This window comes from Moschus berezovskii, chromosome 2 (genome assembly GCF_049115385.1).
Source record: "Moschus berezovskii isolate FMDL1 chromosome 2, NW_MosBer_1.0, whole genome shotgun sequence".
Classification (NCBI taxonomy): Eukaryota; Metazoa; Chordata; class Mammalia; order Artiodactyla; family Moschidae; genus Moschus; species Moschus berezovskii.
This window is the reverse complement of record NC_142461.1, coordinates 60,404,350-60,428,984: the sequence shown is the minus strand read 5'-3', so window position 1 is coordinate 60,428,984 and position 24,635 is coordinate 60,404,350. Positions and strand designations below refer to the sequence as shown.

The 24,635-nt window shown below is 38.2% G+C and overlaps 1 protein-coding gene across 2 annotated transcripts in view; it reads left to right on the top strand.

Annotated features, from left to right (window-relative positions):
- CNTNAP5 (contactin associated protein family member 5) overlaps positions 1-24,635 on the top strand; it is a 1,080,786-nt gene that overhangs the window by 538,797 nt on the left and 517,354 nt on the right. Inside the window, exon 7 of one of the 2 annotated variants that reach the window (XM_055397661.2) lies at positions 15,122-15,265. In XM_055397661.2, coding sequence (XP_055253636.2) covers positions 15,122-15,265 — 144 coding nt within the window. The remainder of the gene's footprint in view (positions 1-15,121; positions 15,266-24,635) is intronic. The other variant, XM_088842198.1, reaches the window with a different exon arrangement.

The window sequence follows — 24,635 nt, the reverse complement described above, 5'->3', positions numbered from 1 at the left end:
GTCCTAATGTGGGCCCATATACCATAGTTCTAAATGCTTCAGGAGTTATAATAAGCTGTTGAATAAAATCTGTTCTACTTTTTTCTTTGACAAATAAACCACATCCCACATATGCGGGATGTCCAAAGTGAAAATAGTTGTCCCTTGGTCACTCCTGGGGCCCATGTGTGGGTCTATGGGTCACCCTTAGCAAGATGGATAGGGAGGAGAACAGTTCAAGCCCTCCAAGCAGCTTCAGAACTGTTTAGGAGGAAAACTCTGGGTTGCTGGGTAGGAAGATAATGGTTTAGGACTGTGGTGACAGCTTCCTGTAGTAATTTCCCCTTGATTTGCAAATACTGCCCCCATGAGGCAAAATGTGATGATGGTCAGAGGGGGTCTGCTAGGGTGTCAGTTCCACAGCAGGTGCCCTTTTTACCTGAGCAGATGGGGGGATAAAATGAAGGTGAAGCTAGAATTTCCAATGAGTTCTTGTTTGAATGCTGAGAGACACATGATTTAACTCAATATCCAAAGGTGTGAATGTTCAGTCGCTCAGTCATGTCCGACTCTTTGTGACCCCATGAACTGTAGCATGACAGGTTCCTCTGTCCATGGAATTTTCCAGACAAGAATACTGGAGTGCATTGCCATTTCCTTCTCCAGGTGATCTTCCCAACGCAGGGATCAAACCCGAGTCTCTTATTTCTCCTGCAATGGCAGGTAGGTAATTTATAATATCCTAATAACCTAAAGTAAAAATTTTGTAAACCCATTCAGACAAAAATAAATATGTGTTGAGCAAATCAGGCTGTGTCAGACTCTATAAAAATACACATTAATAGAAGGGAAGGCTCGACTAGCAATGGACTAGATTTGGGCCGAGAACAGCACTCACAGTAATACTTAGAAAGATTTTCTGAATCTAGCCCCTGGTGAAAACTTGCTAGGAGATGGAGAGCATAGGGTGGCTCTGGCAGGGAAAATAGGAGGGGCTGATGATCTTTTCAGAAGATATTGGGGATTTCTGCTGCTATACTTGTCTATCTCTTCTTTTTTTCCCCATGGAAGGGAATGCAGAAGGCTCACCAAGTATGTGCCAGTCTGCCTAGGATAAGAGCACACTGTGTCAGTGAGCCTCGGACTTTTAGTTTAAAAAATGAGAAGCCTTCAGGCCAACAAAACCAGTTGTTCAACCTGTACTGGTGATGATTCACAGAGTGGGTTCCTCGATGGACCAGAAATAAAAGTAGCTGGCGAGGGGCCATGTATATAATGGTGAAGAGATGGAACTCCAGATGGAAGAACTGGATGGGCTGACTGTAAGACCTCGGTCAAGCTGCTAAACCTCTGTATGCCATCATTTTCTTTAGCTTTCAAGTGGAGCAAATAGCAATAGCTAACTTAACAGTTGGAGAAAAAACTAGTGAAAGCAAACTCTAAGCACCAGTTCAGTTTAGTTCCTCAGTCATGTCTGACTCTTTGTGACCTCATGGACTGCAGCATGCCAGGCTTCCCTGTTCCTCACCAACTCCTGAAGGTTATTCAAACTCATGTCTATAGAGTTGGTGATGCCATCCAACCATCTCATCTTCTGTCATTCCCTTCTCTTCCTGCCTTCAATCTTTCCCAGCATCAGGGTCTTTTTCAATCAGTTAGGTCTTCGCATCAGGTGGCCAAAGTATTGGAGTTTCAGCTTCAGCATCAGTCCTTCAATGAATATTCAGTACTGATTTCCTTTAGGATGGACTGGTTGGATCTCCTTGCAGTCCAACTCTAAGCCTAGGGCCCAGTATATGAAACTAGTCAGTAAATGAGACTATTTTTTTTAATTGAAATATAGTTGATTTACAATGCTGTGTTAATTACCACTGTACAGCAAAGTGATTCAGTTATACACACATATATACATATTCTTTTTTAATATTCTTTTCCATTATGGTTTACCATAGGATACCAAAGGTATCTTGTGCTATAGAATAGGACCTTGTTTTTTACCCGTTGTCTATGTGATAGTTTACGTCTGTTAATCCCAACCTCCCAGTCCAACCCTCTCCCAGTCCAACCCTCCCCCAGACCCTCCCCCTTGACAGCCACAAGTCTGTTCTCTATGTCTGTGGAGTCTGTTTCTGCTTCATAGATGGTTCATTTGTGTCGTGTTTTAGTTTCCACATATATGTGATATCATATGGTATTTGTCTTTTTCCTTCTGACTTAATAATCTTAAGTTGCATTATTGTGTCTGCAAATGGCAATACCTCATTCTTTTTATGGCTTAGTGGTATTCTGCTGTATATATATATATACACACACACACATATGTATCACATCTTTATCTATTCATCCGTTGATAAAGTTGCTTCCACGTCTTGGCTATTGTGAATAGTGCTGCTATGAAAATTGGGGTGCATGTTCCTTTTTGCATTATAGTTTTCTCTGAATATATGCCCCAGAATAGGATACCTTGGTTATATGGAAACTCTGTTTTTAGTTTTTTAAGGACTCTCCATACTATTCTCCATAATGGCTGCAGGGTTACCTTTTCTCCACATCTTCTCTAGCATTTATTACTTGTTGACATTTTGATGTTAGCCATCCTGACTGATGTGAAGGGGTGCCTCATTGTAATTTTGATTAGCATTTCTCTAATAACTAGTGCTATAGAGCATATTTCCATGTGCCTATTGAAATACCACTATTATTATTACTTAAAAAAATATTTTCCAAGAGAGATGCTGAAGGCAGATTCAACTAAAGTGTTAAGGGGAAACAACTGAGTTTGGATCAGGAGTCAAAGCCAGCGTGAAGGTGGGTAACTGAATCTGAACACAGGCAAGAAGTGTGTCCATGAATGAGGTGCTTTATGTAAATAAGGAGGGCTTTCAGGATCAATATTTCCTGCTATTCAACACTGGGCTGCGTCTGGGTCAGATATGACTTGTTTTTTTTTCCTTACCAAATGGACAATTGTACCTTGCTGAAATAATTTGTGAAGCAACAGGTTATATATGGAAGCAATAAAGAACTGAAAATGTTACCAATCAACTCCTCTCAAAGTAGTGACAAAAATAAGTCCTTCAAAAGTAAATAAAGATCAGAAGTTCCGAAGAAGTTCCCACCTGAGCCATTGATCAAATCAGACAGTAGAGCAGAAGCCACAGAAAGGTCACACTGAAAAAGATTTGGACCATCCTCATTTCATTTGGCCCATTTGGCATTTTTCTATTTTAACTATTTGAATTTAGGCCAAAGTTTAAAAATCAAGAGATACTACAAGAAAATTGGGTTCTCTCGTCTTTTTTGAAATGGCAGAAATTCATGCACCTTTGACAATCTTCCTCCAGAAGGGCCATGATCTCTATGTTTAACAAACACTAAGCCAGTGCAAGTTTTAAAGCATGAAAAAAAAAAGACAGCTGTTTGGTTCCTTTTTCACAGACATTTCATTACAAAATAGGCTATCAGAACAAAAGTGAGACAAATATTCACTAATGAGAAACTTCAAATGTATCAGAAATCCAAGTCTGACAGAAAAAGGAATCTTTAGAATAAGAAGACTCTCAAATTCAAACAGAGCCAGAGAAAAAAACTAGTAAAGAGGAAGGAACTCATTGCTAGAGAAGTAACATCAAAGATGGAAAAAGAGACAAGCAAATGCCAGGCAAAAGAAGAGGAATGAGATCAAAGGAAGACAGAGTGGCAGTTTCTAGGGCCTCATACATTTAACATCAAAGCAAGCTTTCTCCTGGGATTTAACCAATTGGAGCCCACCTGTGACACCAGAAAACTCATCAGGTTTCCGGATGGACCAAGACACTCAGACTGTAAGTGAAACTTTACAATCAAACACCTGGTTTTCTTGACCACTAAGAACAATAAAAGGCTCAACATGCAATTTCCCAAGCATAAACAAAGAAGACAAGAAATGAAAGCAGTCACATTGACAAAAAGGACAATAAGGTAAAACAATTTTAGAAATAAATTGCTAGTGTTCTCTTTTGTATGAAAACAAATATTTGTGAAATCTCTTATGTTTGAATCATACCTCTTGCATTAAATATTCAAAGAGAAACAAGATGTGGTCCATGTCCTTGAGAAACATTTTTTTTAGAGAGATATACCAAAATACTCAACAAATATTTATTTGGCATCTATTATATATCAGGCTTCATTTTAAGTGCTTGGAATATGTTAATGAAAAGAACAAACACTTACCCTTGTGATGGGTGAGTTTTAGCAGGAGAGACAATCTATAAGCGATACCCATAACAAGTTAGTGAATTACACAGTAAGAAAGAAGATAACAATGTGGAAGACCTGGGTTCTACCCCTGGTTTGGGAAGATCCCCTGGAGAAGGGAAAAGCTACCCACTCCAGTATTCTGGCCTGGAGAATTCCGTGGACTGTATAATCCATAGAGTTGCAAAGAGTTGGACACGACTGAGAGACTTTCACTTTCAGGGATTGGTGAGATAACATCATTTAAGCCAGGACTTAACAACAACAAGAAAAATAATGAATTTGTCATATTGCTTTCTGGAAAGAACTAGCTCAGGGCATCTGGTTCTCTTACAGTATCACAAGTATGTTGTGTTATCAGAGCCCATGTTCGAGAGGAAGCTGCATTTGCAGCTTTCTGACATATATACTGAAAGCCTTCCTTCTTCATATGAATGATGTGTCCTGAAATATTTAATACCATCAATATCTTCCCCTCTGACCCACATGATGAAATATGCTCAGGTCTGAATGGCAAGGCAAAATCATATCAAGTTCACCCTAGACAATCAAAGCAGTGAATGAAGAGGTTTGTAGCATACAACCAGGGTTGGCTTAAAAACAAAGATTAATTCAAGGAGACTCAAGTTTGAAGGAAGTGTGTGTGTGCTCAGTTGTGTCCAACTATCAGTCATGTCAGTTCGTCTGACCATGGGAATTTTACATGGACAATTACAAACAAAATGGTGATATATTTGTGAGACAGTGAAAAGAATATACAGCACAGCCACTGAAATAACTGAGAAAAGCTCCATCATTCTAGGATAGATACCTAGGAAATCAAAGAAATAAACAAAAGTAAACAATACTTTTAAGAATGCTGACTGAACTAGAAGAATGCTGATGACAGTGAGCCTGAAATGTGCCTTCTACCCAAAGAAAAGGTGACACACATTTCACATTCAACTTTACTGTGACTAGTTTTCCTAAATTAAGAAAAAAAAAAAAAATTGAAAATAGATACCGATCAGATGGTTCTAGCAAGTTCTCTTTCTTTCTTTTGTTCCCCCTTTCAAATGAATATGAAGCTATAAATGATCAAACATCCTTTTCAAAGACAGACACAACATATCTAGTTCCAGTGTTCTGAAAATCTAAAAACCAGAAGGAAATTTCTACAGGATTTAGGAGGGAAGTTACTTAGTTTAATTGCTCTTGATGTAAAATATCCGTGTAAAATATTTCAAACTTCAGACTGCAAAACATTAGCAAAGTTAGTATCCATATAGCTTTTATTAAGAAATTGTTGAAAATAAAACTGCAAAATACCATTTTGGAAGAATCTCTTAATTGAAATGTTGCTGCTGGGAAGAACAATTCTGCAAACAGCAAAGGTAACATGCCAAGAATCCTTCAGAAGACCTCAGGCTGGGAAATCTTGTGTTATTTTTATTTTTGAAGTATAGTTGATTTATAGTGGGTTAATTTCAGATATACGGCGAAATTATACATGTGTGTGTGGCTGTGTGTACTCTTTTTCAGAATTATTTTTCAGATTACTTTCCATTGTTAGATTTTACATATTGAATACAGTTCCTCATGCTGTATAGTAAGTGCTTGACCCTTGACAGGAAATCTTTTAATTCTCACGTTAATCCAATCAAGCTATGTTGTTTATATGAGATCAGTATTATCATTATCGTCATTTTATGTAAAAGGAAAATTAATCTCATAACAGGTATTTTGCCCAAGGTCCTATAGAAAGTTCTAGAAATATCTGGGTTTAAATCCAGCAAGAGAAGCTCCAGAGACAGTGATTTTAACCACTTCCCTGTGAAAGCTGAAGATGGATACTGATACAAATTTATGCAATTTTGTAATAAGTTGCCACAAAATAGAATTAAGTGTTTCACAGTGGAAAAATAAATGGGCAGTTTAATTAATAATAGTGATGCTGGGAGGGATTGGGGGCAGGAGGAGAAGGGGACGACAGAGAATGAGATGGCTAGATGGCATAACCGACTCTATGAACATGGGTTTGAGTGAACTGCGGGAGTCGGTGATGGACAAGGAGGCCTGGCGTGCTGTGATTCATGGGATCGCAAAGAGTCCAACATGACTGACCGACTGAACTGAACTGAACTGAACTGAATAATAGCTTGTGGGTGTGCTAAGACACTTCAGTGGTGTCTGACTCTTGCTACCATGTGGAATGTAGCGATCCAGGCTCTTCTATTTATGAGATTTTCCAGGCAAGAACACTAGAGTAGGTTGCCATGCCCTCTTCCAGGGGATGTTCTTGACCCAGGGATAGAATCCGCATCTCAAGTCTCCTGCACTGGCAGGCAGATTTGTTACCACTAGCACCATCTGCAAAGTCCTCACATGTTTTTGTTGTTGTTTTGTTTTTAATAACTTTCAGTTCAGTTCAGTTCAGTCACTCAGTCATGTCCGACTCTTTGCGACCCCATGAATCACAGCACATCAGGCCTCCCTGTCCATCACCAATTCCTGGAGTTCACTCAAACTCACGTCCATCCAGTTGGTGATGCCATCCAGGCATATCATTCTCTGCCGTCCCCTTCTCCTCCTGCCCCCAATCCCTCCCAGCATCAGAGTCTTTTCCAGTGAGTCAACTCTTCCCATGAGGTGGCCAAAGTATTGGAGCTTCAGCTTTAGCATCAGTCCTTCCAATGAACACCCAGGATTGATCTCCTTTAGAATGGACTGGTTGGATCTCCTTTCAGTCCAAGGGACTCTCAAGAGTCTTCTCCAACACCACATTTCAAAAGCATCAATTCTTCGGCGCTCAGCTTTCTTCACAGTCCAACTCTCACATCCATTCATGACCACTGGAGAAACCATAGCCTTGACTAGACGGGCCTTTGTTGGCAAAGTAATGTCTCTGCTTTTTAATATGCTATCTAGGCTGGTCCTAACTTTCCTTCCAAGGAGTAAGCGTCTTTTAATTTCATGGCTGCAATCAGCATTTGCAGTGATTTTTGAGCCCCCGAAAATAAAGTATGACACTTTCTGCTGTTTCTCCATCTATTTCCCATGAAGTGATGGGACCAAATGCCATGATCTTCGTTTTCTGAATGTTGAACTTTAAGCCAACTTTTTCACTCTTCTCTTCCACTTCTTCAAAAGGCTTTTTAGTTCCTCTTCACTTTCTGCCATAAGGGTGGTGTCATCTGCAGATCTGAGGTTATTGATATTTCTCCCAGCAATCTTGATTCCAGCTTATGCTTCTTCCAGCCCAGGTTCCTCATGATGTACTCTGCGTATAAGTTAAATAAGGAGGGTGACAGTGTACAGTCTTGACGTACTCCTTTCCCTATTTGAAATCAGTCTGTTGTTCCATGTCCAGTTCTAACTGTTGCTTCCTGACCTGCATATAGATTTCTCAAGAGGCAGGTCAGGGGGCCTGCTATTGCCATCTCTTTCAGAATTTTCCACAGTTTTTTGTGATCCACATAGTCAAAGGCTTTAGCATAGTCAATAAAGCAGAAAAAGACGTTTTTCTGGAACTCTCTTGCTTTTTCCATGTTCCAGCGGATGTTGGTAATTTGATCTCTGGTTCTTCTGCCTTTTCTAAAATTAGCTTGAACATCTGGAAGTTCACGGTTAATGTATTGCTGAAGCCTGGTTGGGAGAATTTTAAGCATCACTTTACTAGCATGTGAGATGAATGCACTTGTGCAGTAGTTTGAGCATTCTTTGACATTGCCTTTCTTTGGGATTGGAATGAAAACTGACCTTTTCCAGTCCTGTGGTCACTGCTGAGTTTTCCAAATTTGCTGGCATATTGAGTGCAGCACTTTCATAGCATCATCTTCCAGGATTTGAAATAGCTCAACGGGAATTCCATCACCTCCACTAGCTTTCTTCATAGTGATGCTTTCTAAGGCCCACTTGACTTCAGATTCCAAGATGTCTGGCTCTAGGTGAGTGATCTCACCATCATGATTATCTGGGTTGTGAAGATCTTTTTTGTACAGTTCTGTGTATTCTTGCCACCTCTTCTTAATATCTTCTGCTTCTGTTAGGTCCACACAATGTCTGTCCTTTATTGTGCCCATCTTTGCATGAAATGTTCCCTTGGTATCTCTAATTTTCCTGAAGAGATCTCTAGTCTTTCTCATTGTATTGTTTTCCTCTATTTCTTTGCTTTGATTGCTGAGGAAGGCTTTCTTATTTCTCCTTGCTATTCTTTGGAGCTCTGCTTTCAAATGAGTATATGTTTCCTTTTCTCCTTTGCTTTTCACGTTCCTTCTTTTCACGGCTATTTGCAAGGCCTCCTCAGACAGCCATTTTGCTTTTTTGCATTTCTTTTTCTTGGAGATGGTCTTGATTCCCATCTCCTGTACAATGTCATGAACATCAGTCCATAGTTCATCAGGCTCTCTGTATATTGGATCTAGTCCCTTAAATCTATTTCTCATTTCCACTGTATAGTCATAAGAGATTTGATTTATGTCATACCTGAATGGTATAGTGGTTTTCCCCACTTTCTTCAATTTAAGTCTGAATTTGGCAATAAGGAATTCATCATCTGAGCCACAGTCAGCTTCCGGTCTTCTTTTAGCTGACTGTGCATAGCTTCTCCATCTTTGGCTGCAAAGAACATAATCAATCTGATTTCAGTGTTGACCATGTGGTGATGTCCATGTGTAGAGTCTTCTCTTGTGTTGTTGAAAGAGGGTGTTTGCTATGACCAGTGCGTTCTCTTGGCAGAACTCTATTGGCCTTTGCCCTGCTTCATTCAGTACTCCAAGGCCAAATTTGCCTGTTACTCCAGTTGTTTCTTGACTTCCTACTTTTGCATTCCAGTCCCCTATAATGGAAAGGACATCTTCTTCAAGTGTTAGTTCTAGAAGGTCTTGTAGGTCATCATAGAACTGTTCAACTTCAGCTTCTTCAGTGTTCCTGGTTGGGGCATAGACTTGGATTACCGTGATATTGAATGGTTTGCCTTGGAAAGGAACAGAGATCATTGTCATTTTTGCAACTGCATCTATGTACTAGGTATTATTTTCTAAGTCTATTTTTAAAAATGTCTAAATGTTACGCAGTCTACATAGCAAAAATCATAAAAGGAAATAATCAAAAATTAATAAGCACAATAGAATAAAGCAAATTTGATCATCCTTATGGTTGTAGTAATACAGTTAAAATTTTTCTAAATGGTGGTTAATAATCTCATATTTGCTTAATAAACAAACACCAGGCATGTGTGGTTTGACATTCTTAATGGCAGAAAACACCAAAATGATTATCTTTTTTAAAGTTGGAATTGGGGACAAAGACACATCAATTAAATTTATGCAAACTTAAAGCAGAGATACAAAAATTAGTACTGTTGAAAATAAAAATTAAGGTTAAAACTATAAAAGCTGTTGTAAAAATTACTTGGGGGCTTTCTTGATGGCTCAGTGGTAAGGAATCCACCTGCCAATGCAGGATTAATCCTGGGTCTGGAAAATACCCTGGAGAAGGAAACTGCAATCCACTCCATAGTATTACTGCCTGGAGAACTCCATGGGCAGAGGAACCTGGTGGGCTACTGACCATGGGGTCACAAAGAGTCAGATACGACTTAGCGACTAAACAACTACAACAAATACTAATTTTTGTGGTCCTTAATTTAAAATGCCTATAAGGAACAGATATGTATGTATATTAAATAGTCAATCAAATGCAAAAAAAAAAAACCAACTTATTTCTAGCAATTAGATGTTGGCTGACACTGTCCTGATGTGAGTTGCATGTTTTCTAGGATTCAGGGATCAGGAGCCAGGCTAAAGGAAGTGGTCATTGCTTTTCCAGTTAGGTTTGCTAGATGAATAAACTAATGGGCAGAGTTTAAGGAGAAAAGTTAGTGTTCAGAATTTGAGTGAAACTAAGATGCCAGCTGAGCTAAGCAGGAGAACAGTTTAAAAATGATCAATATTCATTTTTTGCAAATAATTGCTATAATCATTTGATCATCCCAGGTCATGCACAGCAGTGATCTTAGTCTGGGTGACTTGCTGGACAAAAACATAGTTTAAAGCAAGATTTTGATTTTTTTTCTTTCAATTTTAATAAATCAGATAAAGTTATAAATGCAGATGATTTAAGGGATATGACTAGTAATATACAATTAAGAAGTATACAAGTATAGCTTACAAATATTTATGAAGTATTTAGAAAAATTACTACTAGAGACATAGGAAAGAAAACCAGTAATCTATGAAGCACTGTTTTCCATTCTAACTTATCTGATAATGAACTAAATCTATAATTCAATAGTATAATTATAATCTCAAATTCTCAACTACTCGAAATATTTAAAATATAAAACAGGTTCAAAATTTACACTCACACTCAGACGTGCAGAAATACAATTTTGCTTCTTTCCCCACATGAATATAATATATTCACCAGCCCCTGATTCCTCTGTAGCAGAAAAATCTAACCTTGATAGGTTAGATGATACGTTAGAATGTTAATGCCTATTTAAAATTTCAGTTCAGTTCATTTCAATTCAGTCGCTCAGTCATGTCCGACTCTGTAACCCCATGAATCACAGCACACCAGGCCTCCCTGTCCATCACCAACTCCCGAAGTTCACTCAAACTCATGTCCACCGAGTCGGTGATGCCATCCAGCCATCTCATCCTCTGTCGTCCCCTTCTCCTCCCGGCCCCCAATCCCTCCCAGCATCAGAGTCTTTTCTCTGATGAGTGAGTCAACTCGTCACATTTAGTAAGTGCCTATTTAAAATTTACTGCACTATTCTGTATGTACTGAGATATATTGGGGTTTCACTTGTTCCTTCTTTCCATTTCCATGTGCTATTCACTGACTGGGGGCTTGTGGATAGCCTTGCATGGGTATGAAATGTCTGCTTCTGTAGCCATTGTCCATGGTACCGGTGATGGCTTGAGGCTGTGGGGTCTAGTCACCTGAACATTTGGACATCCAAATCAGTTACTAGGACTTTACACACTCACTGACGACCTCTGTTCATTCATATTCTCCATCCTGCTTTCATGGCCTGGGGGACCTCAGCAGTCTACCTCATATAGTGCTCCAGTGATCAGACCATTAAGAACCAACCCTCAGAAAGCTCTATGCTGCTACTTCCTATAGCTGTTGCTAACCTCTCTCTCTTGCAGCTAAGATTCACTCTGAGTCCATGATAAATTTGAAGCATTTTTAACAGGCTTACAGGCATCACTGTTGTAGGAATCAGGGGAGAAATAATTCCTTGCATTTTCCAAAATCTATCTTGTGACCTTCATCCACATTCACTGCATCCAGTCATCAGGTTTCAGTTTCCCAGAGAGAAGCAAAAAGACAGGTATGTAATCTATGGTACTTTTGTCTCCACTAATTTTTTCCTAATATCTTCCTTCCACCCAGACTAGAAAGAGTTTTATTTCCTTGATGAAATGGGAAATTACAATTCTATAATGTATACTCTCCTCCCTACTGTTTGACTTAAAAACTCTACTCTAAATCCTTCAAACAAGTTTCTTTTTCTTTTTTGCTACTTAATTTTTTTTTAAAAAATTGTTCTTTCTCTTTTTTGAATATTGCCCTAATGTTTTCTTAAATCACAGGTGAGTGAAGCAGAACATTATTTTTTTTTTCACAAATTGAAGGTGGCCCAAAAAACGAACAAAATTTTCATTATATATTTAAAATTATAAAAAGAATAATTTATGTCCACACAAAACCTCAATATTAATGATTACAGCAGCTTTATCCATAGCTGTCAAAACTTGGAAGCAATGAAAATGTCTTTCTGCAAGTGAATGTGTAAACAAACTGTGCTACATACAGACAATGGAATATTATTCAATGCTAAAAAAATAAATGAACTTTCAAGCCATATAAAGATATGTGAAACCTTAAATTCATATTATTAAGTGAAAGAAGCCAATCTGAAATGGTTACTTACTGTGTGATTCCAACAATATGATATTCTGGAAAAGGTAAAACTATTGAAACAGTTAAAAGATCAATGGTTGCTAGGGATTGGAATTAGGGGCTGTGGGAAGGATGAATTAGCAAAGAAAAGAGGATTTTTACAGCAGTGAAACTGTTCTATGTGCTACTGTACTAGTGGATGCATGTAATAATACATTTGTCCAAACCCATACAACGTACAATACCAAAAGTAAAACATAATGTATGCTATGGACTTTGGGTGATTGTGATGTGTGAATGTAGGTCCACCAATTGAAACAAACCACTGATGGAAGCTTTTGTTAATGGCCAATTGAAACAAACCACTGATGGAAGCTTTTGTTAATGGGAGAGGAGATTATGCATGTTTGGGGACACAGAGTATGTGGGAAAACTCTTCACCTTCCTCTCAATTCTGCTGTGAAACAAAAGCTGCTCTAACATAATAAAGTGCTTTAAAAAATAAATAAAGGTAACAAATAGTCAACTCTGTTTTTACCTTACAAATTTGATTTATGCAATTTACAAAAGGGAAATGACTCTTTTTAATGCAAATGACTCAAATTGAAAATATTGGAATACTGCAATAAATCAACAAGGAAATTGTCGAAGCAATGTTTTTACAAAGTATTTTTAGAATTGGCAAACTCATTTTTTTTCCAGAATATGTCTCAAGAGTTATGAGTCATTTTTAAATAGAGTCAAAGATAAAACTTCCAGAGTTTTACTGAAAGACAAATTTAGACATGATCTAAATACTTGGCAAAAGAAAACTAGAGCTCAAACTCATTTACTATTTAAAGTGGGAGCACATGTATTTCAAGGCAAATAGAACACACATGTGGTTCAATCAAAGAGAATCTATTAATTTATGATCTATTAATATAATTCAACCTACCAACAGATTAAATGCAAAATACCCTGTATTCTGTCACATGAATTTTTGAAACACCAATCAATGAATAAAACTGAGCATTCATTCCTCATTTCAAACAAATAATAAATAAGTAAGCAACTAAATAATTTATGTGGAAAATGGCATTAGAGGTATCTCTTTAATGTGATATGGAATCAGAATCAGTATATACTGGGAAATATACAAAAATACTGTTATTTTTGGTTGTTTTTTATTTTTTTCCTAATGTTCTATATCATAATTATTGTTTATTGCTGTTTTGGCTATAATTTAGAAAGTTCTGGTGAGGACAATGAAACAAAAAATGTATAAAAATTGGCTTGTAAAAAGAGGAAAGTATTTTAAGTATTTCATATGACTAATACCTTCAAAAGTTCAGTGAAATTAGCTAAAAAATATATTATTTAATATACAGGTGTCTGGATAGTGAAAACAATAGGATAGGCATATAATTTTCTTAATAAAAATTTTAATTAATAAAAAACAAGGAATTTACACTGGAATTTATTGAGATATAAATGACATATAATGTTACGCTGGTTTTGTATAGCATAATGATCTGATATTTGCATAATATGTTTTTTAGATTTCATACAGTGGGAATTGTTAAAAGCTTGAAATTCAGTGGAATTACGTTGATGATGAATATGTGAATGAGAAAAGTAAAATAATAACCTTATGTGAGAGGCCTTATCAAAAATATTTTGAAAATAGTAAAAGACACTGAATTCTTGTATAGGAAGATGAAATATTTAAAAAAAAACATTCTTCTTTAGTAAATGTGTTCATGAAAATAACAAATTCCATGTTAATTCTCAAACTTCCAATAGACTATTTTAAATAAAATTATTCTGAAATTAAATTTTAAAATTAAAAAAGACAAAATATAAAATAACTATCTTAGAGTAAAACAATAGAAAATAGACATGAGCAGCAGGGTGAATCATTCTTATCATAAATGTATAAAGAAACAATTTTAAAAAATAGTGTGGAATTTATGGGGAAAAAGTAGACATCTGTAAACAGCCTTTGCTTTATCTGTAGCTATTCATATGAGAAGACATTTCCACTGGGACAACAAATCTTTCTAAAATATACTCAAGCATTCATATGATTTAAGTATTATATGCTGAAGGTAACATTTCTAAGCAGTGAAGAAAAACTGGGTTACTCACTAAATGATATTGGGATAAACCTGATGATAGAAACTACTCTGCTTCTGTTTTAAAATAGGAAGAATATTCATAAGAGATCAGGTTTGTTTTAAAAAGAATATTTTCTTTCCAAAAGCAATTTGTAGTAATTTTTACTGGAAGGAGAAGTGGTAAAGATAACTAGTATTCCATCGCTTTCCCAGAGACAACTACTTCCTCAAATCTAAATTGTAAGCCCATTTTTTATTATTGACATCATACTTTACTCCCAACTATAACTCCAGCATTTTAAAATCAACATTCCACTCATTTTCCACTTTACAACAAATGTTTTCTAAGCACCATTATTGACAACTAAGTAGGAGTCTATTATATCAATTCTCAATTTTTCCCTCTAAATAAATGTATGAGATATTTGAATTGTTTCCTATATTTTATCTTTATAAAATATTTCAGTCACAGCTGTGTTGATAAGGTGTTTTTGATACAATACAGAATAAACTAGGCCTGAATAGAGGTATATTTTGTTTGTCCCTTGGTTTTACTTTGATTGTACTACGATATTTGCATAAGAGATAAATATAAAGATGTTGATTTTCTTTGCTTTTTTCTTCCTTCTGTAAATTATTGTTGTATTTAGTATTAGACTGGTTCAGAAAGGATGTAAAATAGTTTTATAAAATAAGCTCTTAAAAAGCAAGCAATTATAGTTATTTTTACGTGGCCTAATCAGTATCCTTTTAAATGTGTAATCAAGTGGCATCTATAATTATTTGAGCCACTTGGCTCATGCTACAATTGAATCTACTGAAATTCACTTGCTTACTTTCCTTTTTCTTTACTCCTTTTTTAGAGCTTATAACTAAAAGTTGATTTTTTTTTTTTTTCCATAAAGCTTAGTTTTGGAGGAATTCCAGTACCAGGCAAACCTGGGACCTTTTTAAAGAAAAACTTCCATGGATGTATTGAAAACCTTTACTACAATGGAGTAAATATAATTGACCTGGCTAAAAGGCGAAAGCATCAGATCTATACTGTGGTAAGTCAGCATCCATTCCAGCTTGATGATTTCTAAAACTTCAATGTGGTTAAGACTTGCTTTCCCCATCATACACCTGGCAGTTCCTCATAATACGTTTACATCACACTCTTGGATGTCTAAATAGACTCCCAGGTGAAATTGGAGAGAGGGAGGCACAGTAGGGACTGAGTGGGTAGGAACTGTGTAATTGGGAGAAACAAATGTTTTAGAGGTACCTACGGAATTCTATGTTCCTGGCTATGAGTTTGTCCCATCTCTGGGCAGGACTTGGAATCTATACTGGGTTGAATGAATCTCTATTATCCCTGAGAAATGCATCAAAAGAACCACAGATTCTATTAAATTCTATTGCTGGTGAATTATATATTTGTCTACTTATTGCTGTTGTTAGAAAGTTGGGCATTTTGAAGAACAGAGGTTAAATTTTTGATGTTGCTCTTTGTGTCACAAGATCCCAATACATGCTTGCTTTCTTCTTTCCACCATTTAGAAGTTTCCTTGGTTTTATTTATATATAATGTTAAGAGTTTTTAGTTGTACTTAGTGGGAGAAATAGAGAAAATCATACTACTCCATACTGCTAGAAGCAGAGGTCCATTAAACTAACAGTATTGTAAAAGCTTTCACAAGACTAGACCCCCTTATCATTGACTAGTAGATGCTGCTTCTCCTTGCAATCTGATCACTGGACTACCTGGAAAAATTGGAATTTATATGATCTTGATTTTTTTTTTCCTTGATATGTATAATGTGTAAAAAATATTCTATGTTTGGAAGTTCCATATATTACCACTTTTTTTTTTTTTAAGTTGCCATTGGATTCCAGCATGAGAAACAGCTTACTTGTGGAAAATCACAGTTTGGTTAAAGTCTATAATATTTTAAAAGGCTTGTCCATGGCTCAGGCTCCAGGCTTTTGACAATGTTACCCATATGTGCCAAGGTTATTCATTAGCTAATTAACTAATTCACATTGCAGGCAGATTCTTTACCAGCTGAGCCACCAGTGGAGCCCATGAATACTGGAGTAGATAGCCTATCCCTTCTCCAGCAGATCTTCCTGACCCAGGAATTGAACCACAGTCTCCTGAATTGCAGGCAGATTCTTTACCAGCTGAGCTACCAAATTAGGAAGAACTAATGTTATTCATTAACTAATTAACCTAAGCATTAACTTGCTGATGACATTTTGTTTAGGCATAGGTCAGGAAAGCATACTCCTGCCCATTGCTCCTCAATATTATTCCCCCAAAATATTTCATAACATACCCATTTCATTGAGTTTAATCTGCAAAAACAGTGGAATCACATATTACTAGGAGTTTGAAAGTGGAAGACATTCAGTCATGTCTGACTCTTTGTGATGCCATGGACTATACAGTCCATGGAATTCTCCAGACCATGGAATTCTCCATGAGTGGGTAGCCTTTCCCTTCTCCAGGAGATCTTCCCAACCCAGGGATCAAACCTGGATCTTCTGCATCACAGGCGGATTCTTTACCAGCTGAGACACAAGGGAAGCCCAAGAATACTGGAATGGGTAGCCTGTCTCTTCTCTAGAGGATCTTCCTGACCCAGGAATCAAACCTGGTCTTCTAGTTTAGCTTAGACTAATATGAGTATCAGCGCACCTGAAAGAACAGAACTACCTGTATTTGTGGGAAGAGTTGGAATCACAAATTGAAACACAAGGAATTTAAGGAAACATTGCTACTTTTGTTGTTCACAAACTGGCTTCAAAAGTGTGAGAACCTGAGCCTTAGATAGAAATAAACCCAATTCCTATTGTTATCAAGTCCATGCTTGCACTACTTGCCTCGCAATAAGCCAATAAACGGAGGGATGAGGCCTTGGGGCAAAGAAGAGCGACTTTCTTCAGAAAGCCAGCAGACCTAGGAGTTCCAAAGAACCATCTTCTCCAAGCTAAAATTTAGACTTTTTAATGCTAAAGTAGGAGGGAGGGAACCTGTTGCACACTTGTTGGTGTAAAAATCCTTTTCTATTGCGTCTGTCCACATAGGTCAGATCATGCTGTTCCTCAAACCTCCAATAAGACAGATGTTATTCTCTGTTTGGCAAGTTTTATCTATATGAATGAAAAAATGTTATATCTTTTATGAGCAGAGCATTGAGAATGGGCTCTCCTCTATATTTCAGCTATGGACAACATTCTTAACTTGTAGTAAAAGCAACAGAATATAAAAGTTAACGTAAAAGAGACAGATTCAATATGGAGTCAGATTTGTTTTCCCTATTACACTTTGGCAACATTCATAGAAAACTCCACACATAAATTATGTTAGAAAATATATTAAATGATAAGATATATTAAATAATAAGTCATTGAATATACAGAGCAAAAAAAGGGAAGTCAGGGAGAATAAGGAGGGGGAAATCCCATGAATTTAAGAATATTGATAGCTTTCATCATTTCCTTTTTGGGGAGGATCATTAGCTACAATTTTAACATATGTTTTGTTGATTTTAAACTATTGTAGTACTTACCAAGCTACCAAAAATTTCTCTACCATATTTTATTTCTCAGAGTTTAATTGGCAGTATTATTAATATGAATCATAAAGAATCTATTTTATCATTAATGCACTTGGGAAAAAATTCAAAAAAAATAATTTTTGGTTCTTTGCAGATAAAGAATCATTAGTATTAAACTTCCCAATTTAAAGGGTGGGATAAACACATTATTTTCCTCCCAAATTGCTTCTATCACCTTGCTTAGGTGAAATTTCCTATCACTATACACACACACACACATTTATACACTTCGTCTTTTTTCTTTAGGAATTCCACATGGAAAGGAATTGTTTGCACCATTAATTACATGTACAAACAGTTTTATTCCCCTACTCAGGCTTACAGTTTCCCCTAAAGACATGGTATCAACTACAAAATCAGCTTTGTTCCAAGTCACTAAGCCACAGATGTGCTAAGTAAGGGCTTTTGAGAAGGATGATGTTTTTGTCCTTTGCCAGTGTTGACAGACTCTCACAGTTACTGAGTTTGGGAAAGTTCGGAGTTGAGCAGGAGATGCAGGGAATCAACAAATCAGACAACAAATTTAAGGTGATACCCATCAGTTACAAAAGGTAATTAAAGAAGCACAAGCCACATTCAGCACAGAAGCCTCTCTGGCAGGCTGCATTTCTGCAGCATCCCCATTGCAATTGTCATTCCTTTCTTGTGGGACCTGCCCATTCCCTGGAGATTTAACAGCTGTTCCATGGGGATAATTCAATTTAGTCTTTATAGCTCGATTTCACTACAAGACGATCCTCCACATCCCAAGACGAAGTAAAACTAACAGCTTAAAGTAGACATAAAAAGCACCTCACTTTTCTACCTCAAATCTTCCACACTATGCTAATATAGTCCCATATAACAAACAATCAGAAAATAAATGGTCCATTGAAGTGTGTGTACAATAACTGTAATGTGGATTATTATATACATAAGAAATATATTGCTTTGCAAGTTTCCTGAAAATGATTAATTTCATATCTTCCGCTTCATAACAAATGCCACTTTCTTGGAGCTCTCCTTTCAGAGTTTTGAATCCCTTTTCACAGAGGCAATGAGAGTAACTTGGTGGTCTGAAAGTTGTCTTGATTATAGGTGTTACAATGATTATTTCTCATTTAAAAGAAAAACATAGGAGAAATGCTTATATAATTTGACTTTACCTTCAGTGGGAAGGGGGATAAAGGCAAATGGTCATTAGCAGGACTATGTTTATTGAACTGGCTTTGGAGTTATTTGACCATGTCAATTTGCTTCTGTATCTTCAGTTCAGTTCAGTTGTTTAGTCGTGTCCGACTCTTTGAGACCCCACGAACCACAGCATGCCAGGCCTCCCTGTCCATCACCAACTCCCGGAGTTCACTCAAACTCATGTCCATCGAGTCGGTGATGCCATCCAGCCCTCTCATTCTCTGTTGTCCCCATCTCCTCCCACCCCCATTCCCTCCTAGCATCAGACTCTTCTCCAGTGAGTCAACTCATCGCATGAGGTGGCCAAAGTATTGGAGTTTCAACGTTAGCATCAGTCCTTCCAATGAACACCCAGGATTGATCTCCTTTAGGATGGACTGGTTGGATCTCCTTGCAGTCCAAGGGACTCTCAAGAGTCTTCTCCAGCACCACAGTTCAAAAGCATCAATACTTCAGCGATCAACTTTCTTCACAGTCCAACTCTCACATCCATACATGACCATGGGAAAAACCATAGCCTTGACTAGATGGACCGTGGTTGGCAAAGTAATGTGTCTGCTTTTTAATATGCTATCTAGGCTGGTCATAACTTTCCTTCCAAGGAGTAAGCGTCTTTTAATTTCATGGCTGCAATCAGAATCCACAGTGATTTTGGATCCCAATAAAATAAAGTCTGACACTGTTTCCACTGTTTTTCCATCTATTTCCCATGAAGTGATGGGACCAGATGCCATGATCTTCGTTTTCTGAATGTAGAGCTTCAATACAACCTTTTCACTCTTCTCTTTCACTTTCATCAGGAGGCCTTTGTGTTCCTCTTCACTTTCTGCCATAAGGGTGGTGTCATCTGCTTATCTGAGATTATTGATATTTCTCCCGGCAATCTTGTTGCCAGCTTGTGCTTCTTCCAGCCCAGTGTTCCTCATGATGTGCTCTGCATATAAGTTAAATAAGCAGGGTGACAATATACAACCTTGACGTACTCCCTTTCCTATTTGGAACCAGTCTGTTGTTCCATGTCCAGTTCTAACTGTTGCTTCCTGACCTGCATACAGGTTTCTCAAGAGGCAGGTCAGGTGGTCTGGGATTCCCATCTCTTTCAGAATGTTCCACAGTTTATTGTGATCCACACAGTCAAAGGCTTTGGCATAGTCAATGAAGCAGAAATAGATGGTTTTCTGGAACTCTCTAGCTTTCTCCATGATCCAGCGGATGTTGGCAATTTGATCTCTGGTTCCTCTGCCTTTTCTAAAACCTGCTTGAACATCTGGGAGTTCACAATTCACATATTGCTGAAGCCTAGCTTAGAGAATTTTGAGCATGACTTTACTAGCATGTGAGATGAGTGCAATTGTGTGGTAGTTTGAGCATTCTTTGGCATTGCCTTTCTTTGGGATTGGAATGAAGACTGACCTTTTCCAGTCCTGTGGCCACTGTTGAGTTTTCCAAATTTCCTGGCATATTGAGTGCAGCACTTTCACAGCATCATCTTTCAAGACTTGAAACAGCTCCACTGGAATTCCATCACCTCCACTAGCTTTGCTCGTAGTGATGCTCTCTAAGGCCCACTTGACTTCACATTCCAAGATGTCTGGTTCCAGGTGAGTGATCGTGATTATCTTCGTCATGAAGATCTTTTTTGTACAGTTCTTCTGTGTATTCTTGCCACCTCTTCTTAATATCCTCTGCTTCTGTTAGGTCCATACCTTTTCTGTCCTTTATCGAGCCCATCTTTGCATGAAATTTCCCCTTGATATCTCTAATTTTCTTGAAAAGATCTCTTGTTTTTCCTATTCTGTTGTTTTCCTCTATTTCTTTGCATTGATCACTGAGGAAGGCTTTCTTATCTCTTCTTGCTATTCTTTGGAACTCTGCGTTCAGATGCTTATATCTTTCCTTTTCTCCTTTGCTTTTCGCTTCTCTTCTTTTCACAGCTATTTGTAAGGCCTCCTCAGACAGACATTTTGCTTTTTTGCATTTCTTTTCCATGGGGATGCTCTTGGTCCCTGTCTCCTGTACAATGTCACGAACCTCCATCCAGAGTTCATCAGGCACTCTATCTATCAGATCTAGACCCTTAAATCTATTTATTTCTTCCACTGTATAATCATAAGGGATTTGATTTAGGTCATATCTGAATGGTTTAATGTTTTTCCCTACTTTCTTCAATTTAAGTCTGAATTTGGCAATAAGGAATTCATGATCTGAGCCACAGTCAGCTCCTGGTCTTGTTTTTGCTAACTGCATAGAGCTTCTCCATCTTTGGCTGCAAAGAATATAATCAATCTGATTTCGGTGTTGACCATCTGGTGATGTCCATGTGTAGTCTTGTGTTGTTGGAAGAGGATGTTTGCTATGACCAGTGCGTTCTCTTGGCAAAACTCTATTAGCCTTTGCCCCGCTTCATTTCGTGCTCCAAGGCCAAATTTGCCTGTTACTCCAAGTGTTTCTTGACTTCCTACTTTTCCATTCCAGTCCCCTATAACGAAAAGGACATCTATTTTGGGTGTTAGTTCTAAAAGGTCTTGTAGGTCTTCATAGAACTGTTCAATTTCAGCTTCTTCAGCGTTACTGGTTGGGGCATAGACTTGGATTACTGTAATATTGAATGGTTTGCCTTGGAAACGAACAGAAATCATTCTGTCGTTTTTAAGATTGCATCCAAGTACTGCATTTTGGACTCTTTTGTTGACCATGATGGCTACTCCATTTCTTCTAAGGGATTCCTGCCCACAGTAATAGATATAATGGTCATCTGAGTTAAATTTACCCATTCCAGTCCCTTTTAGTTCACTGATTCCTAGAATGTCGACATTCACTCTTGCCATCTCCTGTTTGACCACTTCCAATTTGCCTTGATTCATGGACCTAACATTCCAGGTTCCTATGCAATATTGTTCTTTACAGCATCAGACCTTGCTTCTATCATCAGTCACATCCACAACTGGGTATTTGTTTCGCTGTGGCTCCATCTCTTCATTCTTTCTGAAGTTATTTCTCCAGTGATCTCCAGTAGCATACTGGGCAACTACTGACCTAGGGAATTCTTCATTCAGTATCCTATCATTTTGCCTTTTGATACTGTTCATGGGGTTCTCAAGGCAAGTATACTGAAGTGGTTTGCCATTCCCTTCTCCAGTGGACCACATTCTGTCAGACCTCTCCACCATGACCCATCCGTCTTGGGTGGCCCCACACGGCATGGCTTAGTTTCATTGAGTTAGACAGGGCTGTGGTCCATATGATCAGATCAACTAGTTTTTTGTGATTATGATTTCAGTGTGTCTGCCCTCTAATGCACCCTCCCAATACCTACCATCTTATTTGGGTTTCACTTACCTTGGTCGTGGAGTGTCTCTTCACAGCCGCTCCAGCAAAGTGCAACCGCTGTACCTTACCTTGGACGAGGGGTATCTCCTCAAAGCCGCCCTTCCTGACCTTGAATGCAGAGTAGCTCCTCTCGGCCCTCCTGTGTCCGCGCAGCCACTGCCTCTTGGACGCGGGACAGCTCCTCGGGGCCACTGCCCTGACCTGTATCTTAATCTCCAATTAATTGGATGGGTGTTGGCTAACAAGCACGTGAGATGATACCCCCCAACTTCATGGCTGAAATGGCTAAGCAATCACAAAATGCATTTCTCCTCAGCCTACAGGAAACCCTGACAGTCTTCTCAATACACTGTTTCTGGCAGCACCATAGTTACATTATTGTTGATAAATCATTTAGACACCTAATCTAACTCAAGGGCTCACTCAGTCATGGAGCCTGGAGCAATTTACCAAACCTCAGTATCTTCATATGTAAAATGAGACAATTATAGTTCCTATCTCAGACTGTTATTGTGATGGTTAAATATATGTTTAGCACAGTGTAAGACTCAGTTGGTTAAAAAAAAAAAAAAAATCCTCCTGCAATGGTTTGACCTCTGGGTTGGGAAGATCCCCTTGTGATGGTAATGGCAACAAACTCTAGTATTCTTCCCTGGGAAGTCCCATAGACAGAGGAGGCTGGTGGGCTATAGTGCATGGGATCGCAAGAGTCAGACAAAATTTAGTGACTAAACCACCACCACCAAGGTCCACAGTAAGCACCCAATACTTTGAAGGTATTATTAAGGAACATTTCTACCCATCAGTCAGTTCAGTCGCTCAATTGTGTCCGACTCTGCGACTCCATGAACTGCAGTATGCCAGGCTTCCCTGTCCAGCACCAACTCCCAAAGCTTACTTAAATTCATGTCCATTGAGTCGGTGATGCCATCAAACCATCTCATCCTTTGTAGTCCCCTTCTGCTCCTGCCTTCAATCTTTCCCAGAATCAGGGTCATTTCCAATGTAGGTTCTTCCCATCAGGTGGCCAAAGTATGGGAGTTTCAGCCTCAGCATCAGTCCTTCCAATAAATATTCAGGACTGATTTCCTTTAGGTTGGACTAGTTGGATCTCCTTGCAGTCCAAGGGATTCTCAAGAGTCTTCTCCAACACCACAGTTCAAAAGCATCAATTCTTCGGCACTCAGCTTTCTTTATAGACCAACTCTCACAACCATACATGACCACTGGAAAAATCAAAGCTTTGACTAGATGGATCTTTGTTGGCAAAGTAATGTTTTTAATATGTATTTAATATGCTGTCTAGGTTGATCATAGCTTTCCTTCCAAGGAGCGAGCATCTTTTAATTTCATGGCTGCAGTCACCATCTCCAGTGATTTTGGATCCCAAGAAAATAAAGTCTGTCACTGGGTCCATTCTTTCCCCATCTATTTGCCATGAAATGATGGGACCAGATGCCATGATCTTAGTTTTCTGAATGTTAAACTTTAAGCCAACTTTTTCACTCTCCTCTTTCACTTTCATCAAGAGGCTCTTTAGTTCTTCTTCACTTTCTACCATAAGGATGGTGTCATCTGCATATCTGAGGTTATTGATATTTCTCCCAGCAATCTTGATTCCAGCTTGTGCTTCATCCAGCTCAGCATTTCTCATGATGTGCTCTGCATATAAGTTAAATAAACAGGGTGACAATATACAGCTTAATGTATTCCTTTCCCAATTTGGAACCAGTCTGTTGTACAGTTTTAACTGTTGCTTCTTGACCTGCATACAGATTTCTCAGGAGGCAGGTCAGGTGGTCTGGTATTCCCATTTCTTTAAGAATTTTCCACAGTTTGTTGTGATCCACACAGTCAAAGGCTTTGGCATGGTCAAAGAAGCAGTAGTAGATGTTTTTGGGGAATTCTCTTGCTTTTTCAGTGATGCAAATGTTGTTGGCAATTTGATCTCTGCTTCCTCTGCCTTTTCTAAATCTGGCTTGAATATCTGGAAGTTCATGGTTCACGTACTATTAAAGCCTGGCTTGGAGAATTTTGAGCGTTTCTTTGCTAGCGGGTGAGATGAGTGCAATTGTGCAGTAGTTTGAGCATTATTTGGCTTTGCCTTTCTTTGGGATTTGAATGAATACTGTCCTTTTCCAGTCCTGTGGCCAAGGTTGAGTTTTCCAAATTTGCTTGCATATTGAGTGCAGCACTTTCACAGCATCATCTTTTAGGATTTGAAATAGCTCAACTGAATTCCATCACCTCCACTAGCTTTGTTCATAGTGATGCTCTCTAAGGCCCACTTGACTTCACATTCCAGGATGTC